Below are 20,261 nucleotides of genomic sequence, written 5' to 3'. Positions count from 1 at the left end.
TTTTAAACCACCGAATGGGCTTCAAGGCACAGTGCCAGCAAATGAAAGAGGTTGTGGTCAGTAGGGCACCCCTATAGGGATGGAGGAGCAATAGAGCATTGTCTCTAGGTTCCAGGCCTGTACAAGATTAATCTCTAACTTATGTGCTGGGTCCTGGTGGTCCACTTATTAATGACCACGAGCTGTGATGCCCAGTAGTAAAGGCAGATGTCCGGCAGATGCACGGAACCCACAGATTGCCATGATGTGGCACCTGTGTCCATATGGTTAGTGAGACTTCTCCCTAGAAGGAACTGATGTCTGAAAATAGACTCACAGTTTGTAAGCATTTAAAGGAATCACGGAAGAGAAGACATCTTGAAAAGCTCTCCTCTACCCATTGCTGATAGAGACAGCTTCTTCGAGGCTGCCAATTCTTCTTTGTTTGGGACAGGATGAGGGTAATGTTAAAGTCCTAGCGGCCTCTGAGCCCAACCTCTCTCAGGCCCCCCCCCACAACCTAGCAGGGACACACCTGTCACAACCATATGGTCTAAATGGAGCAGGGAGGGTGGCCTTGTCTGCCACCACAGAACACCCTGAGCCGTCACCTGAGATATCTGAATGGAGTCTGGGGTAGTCCTGATGTTGGGCAAACTGAAACCTGAGCTTCCATGGCAGGGCACATTTAGGCCATTTGCTGTTTGGGATTAGGAGAGTGTACAAGGATGTACAAGGCTAGGAGTAGAGAAGCATCAAACCCATCTCCACTGAGACTCAGGACTGGGTAGAAACATCAGGCTCATATCCTCCGAGGCCCACCTCATTGCAGAAATGAAAAAAACCTTGGTCGACACTGTGTACAGGATGACCCCTGTTTGGGGCTCAGGTGGGAATTTGGCTTGCTAATGGAAAACTGCAAGTATGTCAGACGTTTGGCTATAGGTGCAAACAATTGTCTGCAGTGAGCCAGTCTTTAACAGCCTGGCGTCAAGGTATGGGAGCAAATGTAGCTCCGATGGGAAGTAGCAACCACTGCCATCACTGTTGTGAACACCCAAGCGGCCAAGGTAAGCTTTGCAAATTGTAGGTGTTCTGACCCTACTGTGAATCAGTTAATGTCTATGGAACTGCAGGACAGATATATAGAAATACACATCATGTACATCCAGGGACATTGGGCAGATGGCTCTTGCAGATCAGCTACTCCCTGCCTTTTATTTTATACAATTGGTGGAGGTCCAGTAAAGGCTCAAGAAAGTAGCACAAATAGAACCAGTCTTCTCTCTCTGAATTCAGCACCCACTCCATGGCTCCCACGGCAAGCAGAAGGCGGACTCCTTGCAGCAGGAGTGCGGAATGCTGTGCTGAAAGTTACTCTGATGTGGGAAGGAAATGTGGCAGAGGGAAAACGAAAGGCATGGAGTATGTGAATTGCAAGACCTATCTGTCCGATGTGATGTATCTCCAGCCATGGTTGAACTGCTGTATCCTGCCTTCTACTGGCTGGGTGTGGGCCTGCGAGGGCTTTGTAACCGCTGATGACGGGGATAAAGAGGTAAAGTAAAGCTGTCCTTTCTTGTGTGAAAGGCGACAATCACCAACACAAAATCGGCCTTGAAAGGATTGAGTCTGCAAATGCACAGGTTGCGAGGGTCGGCATTGTCAGCCCCCGGGAATAGTCCCTAAATTTCCTGAACTGTCAGTGGAACTGCGAGGCGGGAGACAAAAGCTTCAAGGATGATGCTGTGGCTTGACTGTCCTTCAGTTGTTCAAGCGTCTAATCAGCCTTCTCGCCACACAATCTGTAGCCATCAAAGGGTATCTCCATCAAAGACACTTGGACATATCTTAAAAACCCAGATGATCTTTTACAGGCATGCCGTCTAAGCACAAAGCTTGTTCTAATAGCTATGCCAGTAATGTTTGAGGTGTCCAAGCCAGCACTCATGACATACTTCACCACGTCCTGTCCATCGTGTATCGTTTGAGCTAGCAACACTCTTGTTCTGACTGGCCTGCCCAGAGGCTAAATTAGCAAAATAGAACATTTGCTTTTCCAAAGCCTCAATACTTTTCAATTCTATCCAGAGAGTTGATCAGAAAAGAATTAGGATTTACTTTACTTGTTAATGCCTGTACCACCGAACTTTCAAATGTAGGATGCTTTGTCAAAAAATTGGGAACACCTAGAGCTGGTCTAAGCCGTCTGATCACAGGCCAACTGCCTAGAGGGACCGAGAACAGCTTAGTGCAAATTGCCATGAGAGTGTATGGGAGAGCCTTATTACATGGAGATATGAGCTCAGACGAGGTTGAACTAGTTTGAAGGATCTCAGTTAATAAAAAGTAGAAAATTGTAAATCTAGCACTTCTGCCCTTCGCACTGCTACTGTGAAAGAAGCACTTGCTTCAGTTGATGACCCAGGTGGCAAATCTAGCTCAGTCTCTGGAGATGTTTCTATCACTCTGGCATTCTGTATATGCATTTGTCCGCCGCCTCATCATCAATGTTGTAGGGAACATTTTGTATACTCTGAACTGCATCAGAGTCTGATCCAAAAAGGCCTATAGCTTCTGACAGTACCCGCATCGAAGCAGAGGCTGAAGATTGGAATCTGGTTGCATAACAACTTATTGCACTATTTAAATTTCGCACTATGACTTAGCCCTGGTGCAGTCTACAACAGTTTGGCTTTGGTTACCAGTGCTGGATTTGGAACTAGGGCTGGCACCAGTGGAGTCCGCATTCATGCTGGCATGGACAAAACTGGCGTGGTTTTAATAGCCAGGGTGGAAGTCTGAACTGGTGCTGGAAAATGCTCACAAACTAGTCCACATGGGAAATTTGACACTGGGCGGACCTGATGGCGTGGAGGTGTGAAAAAGGGAGCTGCAAGCATTTCAAACAGTTGCAAAATAGCCTCCTAGAAAGCTGTTGTTTTCGTCAGGATTGACAACAGCCCAGAAATCTCAGGGTACGCCTGGTCCAGTTGAGAAACTGGACTAAAGTCAGAAGACCTAGGTTACTTCCGGTTTATGATCTTTCGATTGATGTCCTCGTGCCGATCATCTGCTTATGATTGGTAGGATGGGTTTGAGTCCTGTTTACCTTTGTTGCATTTATGGCACTTTTTTGATTTTGACTTACTGGAAGACTGAGTGTGAACAGGACATTGTGCTATCCAGAGTCTTAAAAGAGATCGCAAGACGCCCCTTGACTTGCGGCGGGTACTAGCCTTATGCTTTGAACATATGTTTTGCAATGTAGACATTATGCTCCACTCTCAGGTCGCCTTTAGGTGCATGTTTGCACATTTACCGCACAAGCACCAGAGTCAAACACAGTGTGGGTCCGTGACCGATATCTGCTTCCTGCAGTCTTGGCTCAGCTTGAATCCTGTTGTCTTCAGAGGAGGCATATTCCCTAGCACACTGTATAAGGAAATTCATAAGTCGTTAGAAGACTGATAAAGTTAGGAGTGGAACTCTTGATCTACGTTGAAGGCAGTGGAACAAAGGGACTGACTTCAGCACTTAGGGGTGGCCCTTTTATGCTACTCTGCTCTATCACTTCTTTGTGGTACGGAGTCACATCGGAGCCACATGCCACCACCTATCAGCGTGCGGGTATTCCCCAGAACCAGTCTGGCTTCTGGAGATATTCAAAAGGTCAAGAATCTGTAGTTAGAGAAGTATCTTCAAAAATGGGATTTTAAGTTGGAAAGCTTTTGTCCACATGCTAATTGCACATGTGCTATTTATCCACGCACAGATTGCGTACCCTGCGCTATTTTCCCGCAAGCTTTTATCAGGTGAAACCTGGCGAGGATCTTGTTTGCAAATAGCGTGAAATACCAATTTGTACACCCTAGTACATAACCAGCTTCCACAATTCTGACGTGTGTCACATTCCTGCTTGTTACCAATGGGTATGAAAGTTTTGCCTCTATCATCAGTGAGTTTGTAATGTTCTCTTCTGTTAAACCTTTGTGATAAAGGAGTGTATAGCATCAGAGTGTTCCTCATGAGGCGTTACCCTGCCATCTCAGTTTAGAAGACAGATTATTGGCTTGGCCTCAGTTAGATGTGAAAATAAACACACTTTTGTGCAGTCCCTTTTGTTATCACAGAGAATGTGCTGGTGGTTGCTAGGAGTGTAAGGTGACCCAGCTCTACATTTCTTCAATACTCCTGCTTCACCGATTCAGCAGCTTAGACAAAGTGCTCAACACATGTGAGCACAAGTGTGAGGAGTGCTCGGAGATCAGAGCCTGCATGACAAAGTAAGCCAATGCTTAATGCGTAAAACACCTTTTCATAGTGCATGTCTTTTATGTCCTTCAGTAATGTGAAGTACATAAAGTTGCCAGTGTCTGCAAAAAACATGTTATGTTATCTTAAAAAGTTTTATATAGCGCAGCTTATATCTGAGGGCTTCTTGGTGCTGATAACTGACCAGAGTAAGGAAAAATAAAGGGTGAACAGTTACCTGTTGAAAAGCCATGTTTTAAGAAGTTTTCTGAAAACCTGTAGAGATGGTGAGGATCTAATGTGGAGTGGTAGGGTATTCCAAAGTCTAGTGGCTCTTGCAAGGAAGCAGCTGCCACCCTATTTCGTTCTCATGAAATTAAAAGGGTTCACTTTGTAGGTTCCCAGAGATCTGAGGTTCCTGTGAGGGGTATACCTAGAGATGGCTTTTTTTATGCAGCATTTAATATGAAGACCCTGGTGGTGGCAAACAGAAAATATAAAGATGACCCTACCTGCTTGGGGCATGTCGGGCCCTTTTTTCTGGGGGTTTCTGTGCTGCAGGAGAGAAGAGGTGCATGGGTGCGTTTCTTCACATATTTCAATCTTGACAGAAAAGTTACCCACTGATGATGAAATGTCTCAAGCGGGTTTTGAGAGCTTTCTTAGTCACTCTTTACTGTCTTGTGGACTTTTTTCACAAACAGTAGTTTTCAGCAAAGATCTCCTCAGGAAACAATGCTGGTCTCCCTGAGATCTTTTTCTCTTGGCCCTAATGAGGGTTCTCTTACTGGTTTTGTAGTGTCCCAGGGCCTTACCCACTCACTGGTTCTGTAGCAAACCCGCACAACACTAAGGATATCACCAAGCGAACACAGCTTCAGGTACTCTGGTTTCTAACACCATGCTCTTCACTCCAGGGCAAGGGAAGTCAAACTCTCCCAGCAGAATGCTTTGTTTCTTAGTACCAATGCTCAATGGTTCAAAATGATGGTGTTTTGGCTCATCTTTGCAAATTCTTTGCATACAGTCTACTGGACACCACACATAATTGCCAGACTTTTGCGGGCAATGAGTCTCATGAATAGGAGACATACTTTTCAATTGCATTCTTTTTAGTAGAAGTATTAAAGTCGAGAGGGCCCTATTTCAAACCGGGATCATGGCCCGTGCATTCTGGCTTGGTACTGTGGGCATCTCGCACCCCTAGGCCACAGTGCCACTACATCTACTGCCCTAATAATAGGTAATGTCCCTGCCAAATAGTTGCGCTTGAAGTAAAATATGGGAAGCACATAGGCATGGTTTGAATCGTCTAATCAGAAGAGGATACACTGGCGACAGGGGAAGTGTTAGAGGTTGATCACTACAGTTCAGGAGGGAGACAAGGTTAATCCCAAGATATTTTCCTCACCTACGGCAAGCCACATCCATTTCTCCAAGGGCTACTCTACTACTGGGTAGTTCAGATTTTGGGTGTGTGCAGGTGTGTGTGATGTACCAGGGGAGTCAAGAATGGGCAACACACTTTAGTACATTTTGAAAGTGTGCGTTTACAATGCATCTTAGTTACATTTACAACATATTCAAGAGCATAATGCACTCTGGGTTCTGCAAGGAGTGTGTAATGTACCCTGGTTAGTGCGTGTGTGAAGCGCTGTGGGACCCAAGAGTGTTCCTAGATGGTACAAAGTGTGTGTAATGCTTCTGGGTGGTGCAGTATGTATAACACATGGGTGGGAGAGTGTGTGTAACACATCAGTCATAGTGCAGAGACAGCATGACACATACTGGGTAAAGAAGTGTGTGTAACACACCCAGCAAAGTTCAAATAGTGTGTAATGGTATCTGCCTAGTTTAGAAAGTTTGCTGTGCACTGTGGGTAGCGCAGTGATGTCAGCCTCTATCCTGTATATGCTTCTGTTTGGGTGTAATAGTAAACTATTTCAACTTGTTTAGCGCCCTTCCCAAGCTGAGCGAGAAGAAGCAGGCCTTCAACGCGTATAAGTCCCAACGTGAGAAGGAAGAGAAGGAGGAAGCTCGCCTGAAGGCCAAGGAAGGCAAAGAACATCTCCAGCACTTCCTGGAACAACACGAGAAGATGACATCAACCACCCGCTACAGGTACAGATTTACATGACGTATCGCCCCCATCAGGCATAGGGTCACATTTCCCTCCTCCTGCTGCAGGTACAGGTTCACCTGACTAATCCCTGCAACTCTACAGATGCAGTGTCAATTGTCCCACCACCTGCTGCAGGTACGGGGGGACGTGACAGGGTCAAGATCACCGGCTACAGGAAAAATGTCACCTCCTAGATCCCACTATAACACAGAGTAACCTGACTGATTTTCTTCTGCAGGTACTAAGTTGCCTTACTAATGCCGTGATCCTCTACATGTACGGATGTATGTCGTTAGCACGCATGCTTTTACAACGCATGCCTTTACCACGCAACTTATACAATGCAAGTTGTTACAACAACTTGCGTTGGGGGGCGCTGGATAGTGAATAGTTTAATTTACTATTCCAACTCCAGTCCCTGTGGATCGTAGGGAAGGTGTTGGATAGTAAATGAAACTATTCCCTATCCTAGAGCGCCACCCAGCGCAAGTCGTTGTAACGACTTGCGTTGTAAAAGTTGAGTGGTAAAGGTAGTTCCTTGTAAAAGTTGCGTTGTAAACGCTGTTCACCACATGTACAGGATGCCTTCACAGATTACCTACTTGACCTATTTCTTGCCACACTGCGGGTGCATAGTCACCTGGCACACATAAGGGTCACCTGGCCTACCTATCACTGTAAGAAAGGGTTATTGTCACCCACTACCAATGCAGACCCTGCAGACAAGTGCCTACTATAGGTACAGGCTGAAGAGTTACCTGACCAACCACCTATAACAGGGGCATTCAAACTTTCACTGCCACAACTACACTGTGACCTCACCGATCACCTGCTACACCTGAAAGGTCAGAACTACCCACTGCCAGGGCAGAAACCAGCTGACCCACCATCTCTTACAGGTGAAGTGTCACTACCACTGCTACAGATATGCAGGCACTATCATTCTCTAATGTTACAGGATCACATACATTTTGCTCTCTCCCTTTGTACCAATCCTCCTCATTCTGTGCTCTCCTCGTCATCTGTGCGTGTACTCTCTTCCCTTTTCTGTGATCCCCCATCTGCTTCTACTCCCGTTTCTCCTACTTGTGCACCAATGTTCACATTGTACCCTTTTTCTGCTCTCCACCTCTAGACTTTTGTGTGCTCTCGCCCTCTCTGCCTGTGCTTGCATCTTATCATGGTGTGATCGCCTCCTCTGTGTCTATTTACCTTCTATGTCTGTGCTCTCCTTCCAGGCCTGTGCACGTCTTCTGCCCTTTGTGTCTTCTGACCTCATTGTCCGGGGTCTATCCCTGTGTGCCTCTTCTGACCCCCTATCCTCTCTGTGCTCTTGAAACTCAGCCTCTAATCTCCCCATTGGTGTCTGCTCCTTTCATTGTTGTGCTCCTTCCTTATTGTCTGTAGTTTCACCTCCCTCTGTGTTTCTGAGCACCTCCAACCCTTTCTGTGCTGCTCGCACCTTCCAGAGTTAGGAGGTGCTGGTTTGAGTTTCTCAGACCAAAACATGCACTTCTAAAATCCATCTCTCGTTCTACAGGAAAGCGGAGCAGATGTTTGGAGACTTCGAAGTATGGGCGGTGGTACCGGAACGGGATCGCAAGGAAATTTATGATGATGTCCTCTTTTTCCTGGCCAAGAAGGAGAAGGTAAGAGACCTTCAGTCTGCCATCTGCTGGAAAACTGTTGATAGAAAAGGAAAAGATGGGGAAGGACAGGAGAGCTAAGACTGTGGAAAGTGAAGAAACATGATAATGAGGCGTAGGAAGGGTGAAAAGAGTGGGTGTTGACATGAAGGATACTAGGTGCTAAAGAAGGTGTTTGGGGCCAAAGAAGATTGTGGCAAGACAGATGGCATGACAAGAGGGCTATATGGTCATAGCAAGAGGGATCGAAAGACCAAGGAGAGTGGAGACATGAAGAGTAGCGATTGAAGGGGCTGAAGAGGAGGAAAGAAGACCTTGAAAACAATGGTGCTAATGGCGATGGGATGGAAGGGCCTAGATAAAAGAACTATGGGAAAATGGAACGCAACACAGAGGGCATGTGGCACTAAAGGGTTAAGGTGTTAACGGTTAAGGGTAGAGGGTTATGCATTAAAGGTTAAGGGCTTGGAGTATGAGGGTAGGGGTTAAGGTGTTAATGGTTAAAGATAAGAGTATAGCATTTAGGGTAGACAAGGTTAAGGCTATGGGGTTGGGGGTTAAGGATGCATGGTTTAAGAATTTGGCATATAAAGAAAAAAGTTTGGGATATAGGGATAGTGTTTCAGGGTTAAGTCATTAAGGGTACAGGGTTAACCCCTATGGTTACAATTCTTAAAGTCACAGTCAGCACAGCATTAAATGAATGCTGAGTTTCAGATATTTTAGATCTGTCTATTTGAGAAAAACATTAAGTGTTGCTTTCCACAGACCCGCAGGACTTAATTCATTTCAGTGGAACTCCCTTTAATTTCGAAGTGATGCAATTGTTACAAACAAAAAGATGCTGTTTCCCAGTAAAAACAACCGTATCCATTTGCACATCGTTTTCTCTGCCTGCGTTTGGAATCTGGCTGCAAACCACAATGACTGCAGTGTTTCGTCTAGCCTTTCGTGCAAAGGTGCAGAGCTGAGTAAAAAAGGCACCGTGTTGAGGGCCAGCATTATGTTTTTTTTTTTTTTGTTTAAAAAAATAAATAAATGTATTAGTTCAGTTCAAAGCCAAATACAAAATACGATAGAGCACAAAGGGACATCTAAACATTAAGACTTATTGTACAAATAAACAAAAAAGTAAAAGTAATACAATAAAAAATACAATACCATCATAAACGATCGGACAGATAGTCACTCTAACGGGCCCAAATAATCAATCATTGCCTGCCAAATTTTGATCCCCCTTTGCATTTTCCTAAGGGATTTGATACGATACAGGTTATATTCTAAATAAAAAATATTATAGAACTTTGCCCTCCACATCTCATATACTGGTGCTTCCGGTTTCAGCCACATTGAAGAAATGCATAGGCGAGCTACGGCCATAGCCATAAATAAAAGATATCTATTTTGATAATATCCTAGAAAAAAATCAGTGTCATTAGATAAACCAAACATAATCAACTCTCTGGAAATTACCACATCGCAATTTAGAATATGTGATAGAAATTGTTCAATAGATGTAAAAAATGGTTTTAACACTGAGGGCCAGCATTCTGAATGCCAGGATCATATTTTAGTGGTTTAAACGCCTACTTACTATCAGAGAAACACATGCACGGGGTCCTGGCTTCACGTAGACAATGTAACAGATTAAATATGGGGGCAAATTCAGGGAAGATTTGCTGGTCTCGTTTGGCAGCCCCAAACATGTTTTATTGCATCTTTTTGTCTGAGTGTATGGGTCAGGTCTTGGACTATGCCACATACCAAGTGTCATTTTCCATTACAAACACCTTCGAGACTCTGTCATTCTGCCACTACATTTCTGACCAGTGGCATGACATGGAACGAACACTTGCTTTGCAAAATGTCTCCCTAAATGGAATCCATTATATGATGCCCTGTTGTTGTTGTCAAAGCTGCTACCTCAATCATGTGGTACTGGTGTGTCCTCAGTGCGTGTTAATAGAGGTTGTCTCTCTGGATGCACCAATGGTTGCAACCATGCTTGGTTTAGGTAAATCTACGGAATGTTTTTGCATGCATGAGATTTGTTTTTCATTTTATTTGGACTTTAGTGGTTGTGCGTCTCTCCAGCTGCTTCGAAATTCTAGCTTGCAGTGGTAAGAACAAAGTTACTTTGATGAAAAGCAGGTTGTCTGCATTTAGCAAAGTCGTAGAAAGTTGCCTTCCAGTGTGAATTGAAGGGGTGAAAAGACGGCACAGTGGTGAGCTTCGTTTATTTATGTACATTTATTTGCGTTAAATGAACCGAACTAGGAAGCAATGAAGCACTAAAGAGTAGTGAGAGACCGTGGTCCTATACGGTTGTTACCGGGGGCGGCCATCGGGTAAGTTCTGATGTGTTGGCGTAATGCACCATACAGAAATGTTTCTTCAGTTTTTTCCTGAATTGCAGGAGTGTAGGAACTGTTCTTATGAGCATGGAGACCTTCTTCCACATCCTGTGTGAGTTGATGGAAAAGGTCTGGTTTCTGTTTTTTCCTTCTTGCACACCTTCATCTCTATCCTGGAGATGTCATAATCTTCTGGTGGGTCCATGAGAAGAGTTTAGCTTAGTGTCCATTTGGTTTAATTCAGGCCTTGAAGGTGATTCAGCTTGTCTTGATGATGATGATACAGGCCTGGAGGGGTGGCATTAGCAGGTCTTTAGGCACTCAAATGATCTGGTCATATTTCTGTAAACCTTTAATGCCGTACGCTGTGGCATGCCGGATGTTCTTCCGGGTTGCCAGAGTGGGTGCCTTTAGTAGAGCATTGCCTCCAGCTGAAAGAGGACCAGCGTTTGCACAATTGCTCTGCAACGAGCTCCCAAAAGGAATGGATTCACTTGCTTGTTGAGAGATGGTGAAACCTAGCCATGTTGGTTTTCCTGGTGATGTGTTCTTTGAAAATCAGAGCTGCATCAAGGGGGAATTAAATGGATTGAGCACTATCAATCCGATGAGAGGTTAAGCCATGTAGGTTTAAAATAGCTGTGATCCAATCCGAGGTTGTTTGAAGCAGTTGACAAACAGGAGGGATTCTTTTTTCATCAGGTTGAGCTCTATGTATGTGCTCGACAATTTAGGTTAGAGCAGCCGCTGAGTTTGTAAAAATAAATAAAAAAGTGCAGGGTATCATAGCCTTCATAGGAGCAGGCGCTGCTAAACTCCAAGGCTTTCAAACACCAAGGGTGCCTAAACTTGATACTGCCTCGTGCTTCTTTTTTTCCACCACCCAATGCTTTTCCTCTCCAGCCAACTCTTGCAGATTCTTTTTCATTCTTGATTGTACTACTGAATTTCAAAACCAAGAATATTGTGGTACAAGAATATCGATGACCGAATATTAAGGGGCAAATTATCCAATAGTAAGTGCATACAAGGAAATATAGATTTGCTATTCCTCACTCAACAACTATGTACCTTGAAGATATAGCTCCTGCATAGGTACATATATGTGGAGTTAGGTATAGGAAATCAAGACTTACTTGTTATGTTATGTCAATTTATTTTTCGAATGCGCACAGCTACCCAACAAGGGTTTCCCAGCGCAGGCCCTGAAAGAAACTCTGAAAAACTAGATTAGAATTATTGATTGAATAGCCAAGTTTTTAATTGCTTGCGCAAGTTGGGGTACAAATTCTCTTTCCTCATCACGTCAGGTAAAGAGTTCCACAGGGTTGGGCCAAGAAAGGAGAAGGAGCGAACTCCCATTCTCACCAATTTGAACCTGTGAATTTCGAATTTCTCTTCCGTGGAGGAACGTAACAGTCAGCACCTTATTTTCAATATTCTGTCCTCAATAGAGTTTAGCCTCTAATGCTATCCTCTTGGCCAGTTCCTGAGGATCTGCATCTTCAGTATCTATTTCTTCTGAGACACTACTAGATGTGCTCTCAGTGGTTTTGTCTTCAATTTGATTGCTGCTGGAATCATCATATACTTCAGCATCTACCTTCCCTTCTCCAAGGGAGGGTTTCTCCCTCAGCCATGGCCCTAGCATTATCTGTAAGCAATTTTTGCAGATATGCTTTTGTGGGTCTAGACCCATGATGAGGTACCGTGCTTTGCAGCGTGTCTTAAGTCTGTCCAACTTAAGGCTCTTGTAGAGTCCCACGTTGAGCACCTGGGAGGAACATGATGCATCAGTCATGGTTTGAATTTAGTTTGGACCTTTTTAGAAAAGTGATACAAATGCGGAGTACTCTCTAAAAGGCCTCACTTACTCAAAATATTTTCAGATTCTAAACAGTTTTACTAGGGGACATAATCAAGGCCCTAACAGCTATTCATAAACAATTTTGAAAAATCGAAAATCGTAAAAATTGTTTTTAACTAGAGACAATTTTGGGTTCCTTTGTGCAATCACTTATCAGCCAAGTGGTACAGCAAATGTTCAGTCATCTATCCCACCGCTGCCACTAATGTAGGAAGCTTAGGAAGCTGGCTCTTTATGTAATATATCAGAAAGTTGATATACCATGTAAAGAGTGTAGGGGTTCGCTTATGAGTGGACCGGGGCTTGCTGTGCAATTCCAAAGCGCTCTATTAGAGGTTTGCGTGGTCGAGTAGCCTTAGGCTTAACACAGAAAAGTGCAAGATATTTGCAAATGCACATGATTAATAATTGACAATGCAACTCAAGAAGGAGATGCACATCAATTTCTAAAAATAGGAAGTGTCTTGATATATGTTTAGGTATCAGAGAAAAATCATTCAGGTGAGTACATTTTTACAAATATATTCTTTTAACTTTAAAAAGTGGACACTGCAATTTCTGAGTTTTGCAATGTTATCCTATAGAAGGAAGAAAAAGTTCTGCAAACAGGTAGAGTATATCGACTTACAGGACCAAGCTCCAGGAGTTAAGGTGAATGGTGGGTAAAGTCCAAGGCAGCATGAACAGTACAACCCCAGCCGCATGAGCACGGCTGCGTGCAGTGTGCAAATTAGAGTTGGGAGCCCAATGCGTGTCAATGGGGATCGGTCACTGTTAAATGACTCTGCAAGCTCTGGCTAGAAAACCAGTCCAGCTGAACCAGCAAGTGTGCTCAGGCCTTGTGATGCTCGGGATGGGGGGACACCTTTGGTCCTCTTCTACAAGGCTCAGGGGATACGGTGCAGAGGTGTCCTTAGGCATCAGGTTTTTCCTTACCGAAGCAACCGAGGGGTCGGTCTGCAGGAATGTATGACGTTACAACGCATGCTTTTACCACGCATGCTGTTTCAACGCAGGTTTTACTACGCATACCATTACAACACATTACACTTGGGGGTGCTGGATAGTGAATAGTTTAATTTACTATTCCAACTCCAGTCCCCGTGGACACTAGGGAAGGTGTTGGATAGTAAATTAAACGTATTCCCTATCCTAGAGCGCCCCCCAGTGTAATGCGTTGTAATGGTATGCGTAGTAAAACATGCGTTGTAACAGCACTGCGTGGTAAAAGTTGCGTTGTAAAGGATGTTTACCGTCTGCAGAGGGTGCAAGCGACTTCGGGGAGTCCAGGAGGGTTGGAATCACAATGGACTTGAGCTCTGGAGGGCTGGGAAACCTTGTTGGTACCATTGGCCCACTTCAACTTGGATCAGAGGCGACTGGTTCAGTGGTTGCTTCAGGTCTTGTGTTTTGGTGGTTTCGGAGACCTCAGAGCCTTCTCTTTTGGAGACTCTTTGGAAAAGGTATGCTGCTCACGGGAGGTCTTGAGTCTTTTTCGAAGGCAGGCAGTCCTCCAACGTTTCTGGAGTCACAGCTGCAGGATAAGTCAACTTTGGCACCGTTTTCGGTGATGGATGCAGTCAGGCCGGCAGGGTTGGTACCAGGGGCCCAATTATGTAAAGGGTGCACTATTCCTGTTTGCCCCCGGAGCACCTTAAAACAGGTGTGCCAGGCGCAAAGAGGGAAAGTGCAACCTATTCGATGGAATGCGCTGCCCCCGGGCAGCCGCAAACCCGCACTTCACTGGGGGCAGCGCATTCCTGTGAAAACCGGAGAGGCTGCTTTGAAGTTGCTCTGTGTTTTCAGTGTGCAGGGGCAACCTGCTTGCACTTTTAAAGTGCGTTAGAGATCCCCTGTCAGGCAGAGGGCTGCCATCAGGGGGCACACTGACACTGAGAGTTCCTTTGCCTCTGCACCCGCGTCTGTAATACGGAGCAGGTGCAGAGGCAAAGGGATTCCCTTATTTGCATGGGGCACAGGCTTTGTGTGCTCCTTTGGTATCGGTATTACAGAAGGGGGCGCACAAGTGTCTGTGGCTCCTTCTGTAATACAAAAGTGTCCTGAGGCATGCAAAGTGGGCGCAAACACCCATTGCGCCCCCGCGGCACTGTGTATAATATGGCCCCAGGTCAGGTGCTACTTCTCTCTTCTTTGCTTTTACAGCTCCTTGGTGACCTCTCTCTTCTTATGTCATGCATTTTTTTTACTGCAGGTACAATTTTTGGTATAATTATGGAATTCAACAATAAAAACGTCTCACCTAGCCATAAAACAGACCCACAAACTTCTAAAAAGCCGGCTCACACACTGCTCTGTCAGAGCAGCCCATTGGGCACTGCCTGATTGCCATATTGGCGAGTCTGACTCTGTATCCAGGAAACTGATCATATAGCATCCAACCTTTGATAACCTTTGATAACAATCTGATTATGGGCAAACATTTGATATCTGATTAGGATCACTAAACCAACCAGGGCTTTAAGTGGAAGCTTTTTCAAATTTAAAACTTCGGAAATTATTAAGATATGTATTAAAATTAAAGTGGAATGTTATTGAGTTTTTTAGACTGTTTTTGTTTTGATTAACTACACTAATGTTCAGATTTGTTACCCTTCCCTCAAATTGTAAAGCGCTCTGATATCCTTCCGGATCAAGTTCGCGCTATATAAAACTTTATAAATAAATAAAACAAAATAAACAAAAATTGCAGAACATGCAGTTTAATAGAATGGGTAGTTGCCATGTAAAGTTCCTACATCTCAATCTTTCCAGCTTTATCCCTTGCACTACTATAATACTTACCGACAACTATTATTATTTGAAATTTTTCTTAGAACACTTTTAAAGAAAGCACTGTGCAAATTATGTAACCTAGTAATATAATGTCAGCAATAAGGCATTTTTCACTCACATATAGACAAGCTGGAAGGACGAGAATCAGCAGCAACTTTTGCAGCTGGCATCCCTGACATATTTTCCCTTTTCGTCGAAATTCTCCCTGTCGTTTTTTCTTTTTACTAATGCTCTGATGGTCCCGTAAGCCATAGAACCCTCCAACCTGCATGTTGGTGGTCTGAAGGTGGTCTGGTGCTCTGAAGAACCCAACGTGGTACAGCACAGGGGCACATTGTTTCACCTACCATTAAGTCTACAGCGCTCTCCCCCATCAGACCAAGCATAGATGATGGCAGTTGTTTTTTGAGTATCTAGTTGCATCCTGAGGAGTTGCTGACCCTTTTGTCATTTTAAACATAAGTCCAGATGCTTGAGATGAACAAGGACCCCTTTGTGTTTTTTCTGTTGAAATAAATGTGATGTTCACGAACAATAGGTGCAGCTATCACTACCATACCACTTTGCAAACATTAATGTGAATAATGGCTTCATGAACATTACTGGTGCAATGTTATCTGTAACAATTCTTGAATTTTAACTTTCCTGTATGAATGGCATTTCAAGATGCGAAATGAGTGCTGCCCACAGAGGAAAATCCATTCCCCACTTCTTGTGTTTGCGTTGGCTTTTATGGAAACAATAGACGAGTCTGAAGAGGTGTCATCCAGTAGGTTCACTTGAGCCCCGGGACATTGGCACATGCTGATGCATTGAGCCTTAATGGCCTGATTCATATTTAGATGGGTGGCCCGCCACTCCTCCAAGGGTAGGGAGTCAATTACTTTGTGCTCATGGCCGTGAGGCCTCCCACCTAATTTATTAATGACCACCAAGCATGTGGTAATTTACAAAGGCATTGGCAGGAATCGCCTTGATAGTGGTTCCTGTTAATGCATTTTACTGTTTGCTGCTTGGCTGTGTCAGCAGGACGCAACCCTGTAGTGAACAGTAATCTTTTTTTGTTTTCAAAAACAAAATCCCAAAACAGAATTTATTCTTTTAAAGAAAAAAGTAATGCTTCCCTCACCATGGGGTGCATTATAATTGTTTTACTGTTCCTTACCGCCAAGTTTTACCTGACGGTAAGGAACAGTAAAAAGTGACTACATGTCTGCCCTTCTACATTGGACAGGCAGACATGAAGCTGTTTCTCCAACAGCCCTTACCCCTCAGGGGCACCAGAGAAGTTTGGCCACTGCGGAGACACAGTAGTCTCCGTATTGCCAAACTGAAGGTCCACCCGCTGCTAAATTTGGCAGGTGGACTACTATATTTGCGAGGAGAGAACTCAGTCACCATTGGGATGGAGTATCCTCTCCGCCAGTATATAAATCACTCCCTAACTAACAGTTTTTATTTAGCAAGCTTTGTGTAGAAAACCTCAAGATGCAAAGCAGCTCACAAATCAACTCTTGGATTCGGGCGTGTGCAGAACTTTGTTGATGTGTGGAGGTGCTTTGCTGCTCTCTTCTTCCTGGCTAGGACTAAGCCAAAAATTTGGGATTACGCTGAGAGACTTGCTGAAATTCTGCCAGCCTGTCTTGGTGCTGCTACTGCTGCTTGAGCTGATCTGAGCTTGAGCTTTTGGGAAGCTCCAAACAACCTTAGCATTCCTGATTCACTTTTAAGATCGGTACATTCAGTACCCCACACCAAGGGATGGAGATGGCTGCTGAAGAATTGACCTACCTAACCGCTGATGTTTCCAACCATCCGTTGAGCTCCTTGTATCGCATAGCAGTTACAGAGGTGGGTTTCTAGTGAGGTTGACTATTTTCAGGGGCAGTGAGAGTGTGTTGGCTCATCCTAGCGAGTACACATCTTGTAATATTATTTGTCGATTTCTTATTGCTCTCTGAGTCTTGACCAGTGCAGCAGTCCAGTACCTGGGTGGCAAGTCGCGGACTGGATCCATTGACCTAAGGGGTCAAGTCAGAGCCCCCTGTCTTCACAGGCTGTGTAATACCCCTTTGTGTCCTACACAGAACCCAGGGTTGCCGTAGATCCCTTTTGGCCACAATGATAAACACTCCTCAGTGCTCACTGATCTTCTTTTGGTGCTTGCAGCTGCTTATCTTGACCGCGACGCCAGTCGAATCTTCATAGAACTTCGGACACTCCTTGGCACTGGGAAACACAGTGGAACTCCTATCTGTTTGGGTTCTGGGGCACCCTTAGACTATTGAAGCAGCTGATTTGCCTTGTCTTTACAGCCTTTGCTAGGGCTCTTCAGGCACCTCTCCTAATCAGTAGATCATGTCTCTTGCTTACACCAGGGTCCAGACTACCCCTGTTGGAGGACTGATCTCTGCCTCCTGGGTTACTAGTCCTGGACCTGGAAAAGGGGAGCTGGCAGTAAGTACCTCAAACCTGGTAGTCTAAGGATTCTCCTTGTCTCCAATGGTGTGGGGCTCCAAGCTTCTGGTCAGAAAATCTTGGCACACTAACTGAACGTTTCTAATCTATTTTTATATGCAAGCTGCAGACAGACTTTGTGTATTACAGTAGTTCAATTCTATCATTGGTTCTTGGCAGTTCTGCACTTTTCTTATTTCCACGCCGACTGGTATGGCCATGATTTTGTTCAAAGTGTTAGCAGGAAGGTAGGGTGGAGTAGGGAGGCTTGAGCTAGGAGCCACCTAAAACAAGGGCACAAATGATACTCGGTCTGTTCTGCTTAAATACCTGTCAACCAGTAAAGTAAAGTCCACATTTGTAAAGCGCACAATCACCCGTAAGGGTCTCTAGGCGCTGGGGGGCCGTCGGGAAGATTAAGCGAGCTATTGCCCAGAGTCACATGGTGCTGGGCTAATCTGCTGCCGGAGCCGGGGATCGAACCGTGGTCCCCAGATTCCAGCGTCAGTCGCCCTGGCCGCGGCGCCACACCTCCCCCAACCAGTGGGGCACAGTGTTTCCAGAGATAATGGGACAGGAAAGGGCAGGGTGAAACTTTCTAGATTCAAATGGACTTACTGTATCTTCTTCTTAATATTCTTCATTCAGGCCCATCGCAAACATCTCTGTAGCCAAAAAGATTCCTGCAATGTGTGTGAGGAGTCTTGCAATTCACACCTGCAGTCAGGTTCTCCCAATATCTTCTTAATACTTGCCTCCAGTTGAATTTTGTAACATACAAAATGGGTGGAAACTATGTGGCCATGCACTCATATACCATGTGCACCGTGCAACCTGGGCACCTCTTCCACACATATAAAACAAGTTCTCTCAGACATGCCTGGGGAATTCCTTAATGCCTCTCTCTTCCAGGGACCTTTAGTCCCTCATCATTGACTAGCATGCGGAAGGATGTTTTTACAAGACTGATGACTTTGTTCACATTATATGTGGTCAATAAATGGCTACACCACTCTCTGTCCCCCTTCCCTCCCGGATTCCCACACATTTTCCCCCAGTATTTAACATAGAGATTTCCCTAAATTTCAGCAGTGTATCTCCGGGTCAATAATTCACAAACTATGATGTTCTTGTACTTGTAATTCTAATAGGACTTTTTAACTCCAGTTACAGCGTTACAGTATCCACCAGAATTAAACTCCCAGATGTAATGATGACCTATATTTTCATTTTCCATGACAAGTTTAAAGGGTTTAATTCTTGCCTCAGAAATGAGGTGACATTTTCATCCGTGAAAAATACTTATGACATATATATACTAAAACTGTTGCATCGAGCATTTGCACCCACTTTGTGTACCCCCAGGGCACTTTGGTATTACAGAAGGGGCTGCAGACGCTTTTAAGGCCCCTTTTGTAATACATATAGCGCCATCACTATCTCAAGAGGGCACTTCCTCATTTGCATTGGGACTTGGCCCCATCTAATGGGGAATCTCATAACCTCTGCACCTGCACTGTATTATAGACGCAGGTTCAGAGGTAAAGAAGCTGTTGCGGCGCACTGACAGTGTAGCACAAAAAGGTGGCACGTGGCATACTGTCAGTGTGACCCCTGATGGCAGCCCTCTGAAGAGGTTCAAATGGGACCTATTGACCCCCCAGAAATCCCCTTGCAGGTGGGTGTAGTCACTCACTGCACCCGCCTGCGAGGGGATCTTTCTCCCCTCTCTAAAGTGCAGGCATGTGCCGCCTGCACATAGAAACACGGAGCAGCTTTGAAGCAGCCGTTCCCTATTTCACTTGAATGTGCTGGCTTCAGGGCAGCGCAAGTTGAAAGCTGCCCTGAGAGCACTGCATTCAACCTTATAGGGTGCACTTTCCCTGTTTGTGCCCGGCGCACCTGTTTGACGGTGCACCGTGGCACAAACAAGGAAACGCAGCCTATACGTAATAGAACCCCAGGTTCGAAAACCCAATTATTCCCTGATCTGAGGTCACATCATTGAAAAACAAGTTTTGTTTCTCACTTTTTTATTGCCAGAGCAGCGGAAAACGAGTCAGAGCCCTTGATCTCTCTTTAGCAGTGATCTGTTACCTCCTATGGGTGGTGCTAATATAGGTGGCAGGATGCCAGGTATCTGATTTTTGTATTTGGTTGGGGAGGGCTGTTAATATCAAAGGCAGTGGTGGTGGTGGTAGAACACCCAGGGCCTCATTTTTTGTTTTTGCCATAGGGCATTCCCGCAGGCATTCCTATTGTGCTGCCCTATGGCAAAAGAAAAGTACAGGAATTTGCCGTATCTATCAGATACAGCGCATTCCTGTCCTTTTCACCTGCACTAGTGCACATTGGGCTGCTGTGCGTCAATGCCAGCACCTTTGCACCATGGTGCATGGGTTCCTGCGTTGAGGGATGATTGTTTTTGTGCAGGAAGGGAAACCTTCCTGCACAAAAACAATCACAAGAGGGGTTTTCCTCTTTCTATGTGTGCTGTAGAATGCCGCACACATAGAACAAGCATTTACAATGCAACGGTTTCGCCTTTGGAAAAGTTAGAGCTATTGGCAATGTAAATGACAATGCCATTTATTTATCTGTTTTCAAAACCAACACATAAATACAAATTTTGTAATTTACAATGCCAATAGCTAAAACTTTTCCAAAGGCGAAACCGTTGCATTGTAAATGCTTGTTCCTGCTTGCATTTGAGCCAATGGTCCCCTTGCTACTCAACTGTCTGAGGTGCTGAATTTACACATGCTCAGAAATACCTAGTACAATTTAGT

At 44.8% G+C, this 20,261-nt stretch overlaps 1 protein-coding gene across 1 annotated transcript in view; it reads left to right on the top strand.

Annotated features, from left to right (window-relative positions):
* PRPF40B (pre-mRNA processing factor 40B) overlaps window positions 1–20,261 on the top strand; it is a 289,560-nt gene that overhangs the window by 138,443 nt on the left and 130,856 nt on the right. Inside the window, exons 15-16 of the mRNA XM_078685984.1 lie at window positions 6,190–6,354; window positions 7,896–8,004. Of these exons, the coding sequence (XP_078542110.1) occupies window positions 6,190–6,354; window positions 7,896–8,004 (274 nt within the window). The remainder of the gene's footprint in view (window positions 1–6,189; window positions 6,355–7,895; window positions 8,005–20,261) is intronic.

This window comes from Lissotriton helveticus, chromosome 1_1, assembly GCF_964261635.1.
Source record: "Lissotriton helveticus chromosome 1_1, aLisHel1.1, whole genome shotgun sequence".
NCBI classification, from domain to species: domain Eukaryota; kingdom Metazoa; phylum Chordata; class Amphibia; order Caudata; family Salamandridae; genus Lissotriton; species Lissotriton helveticus.
Note: the sequence above shows the minus strand (reverse complement) of the source record. Positions and strands in the feature narration are given on the sequence as shown.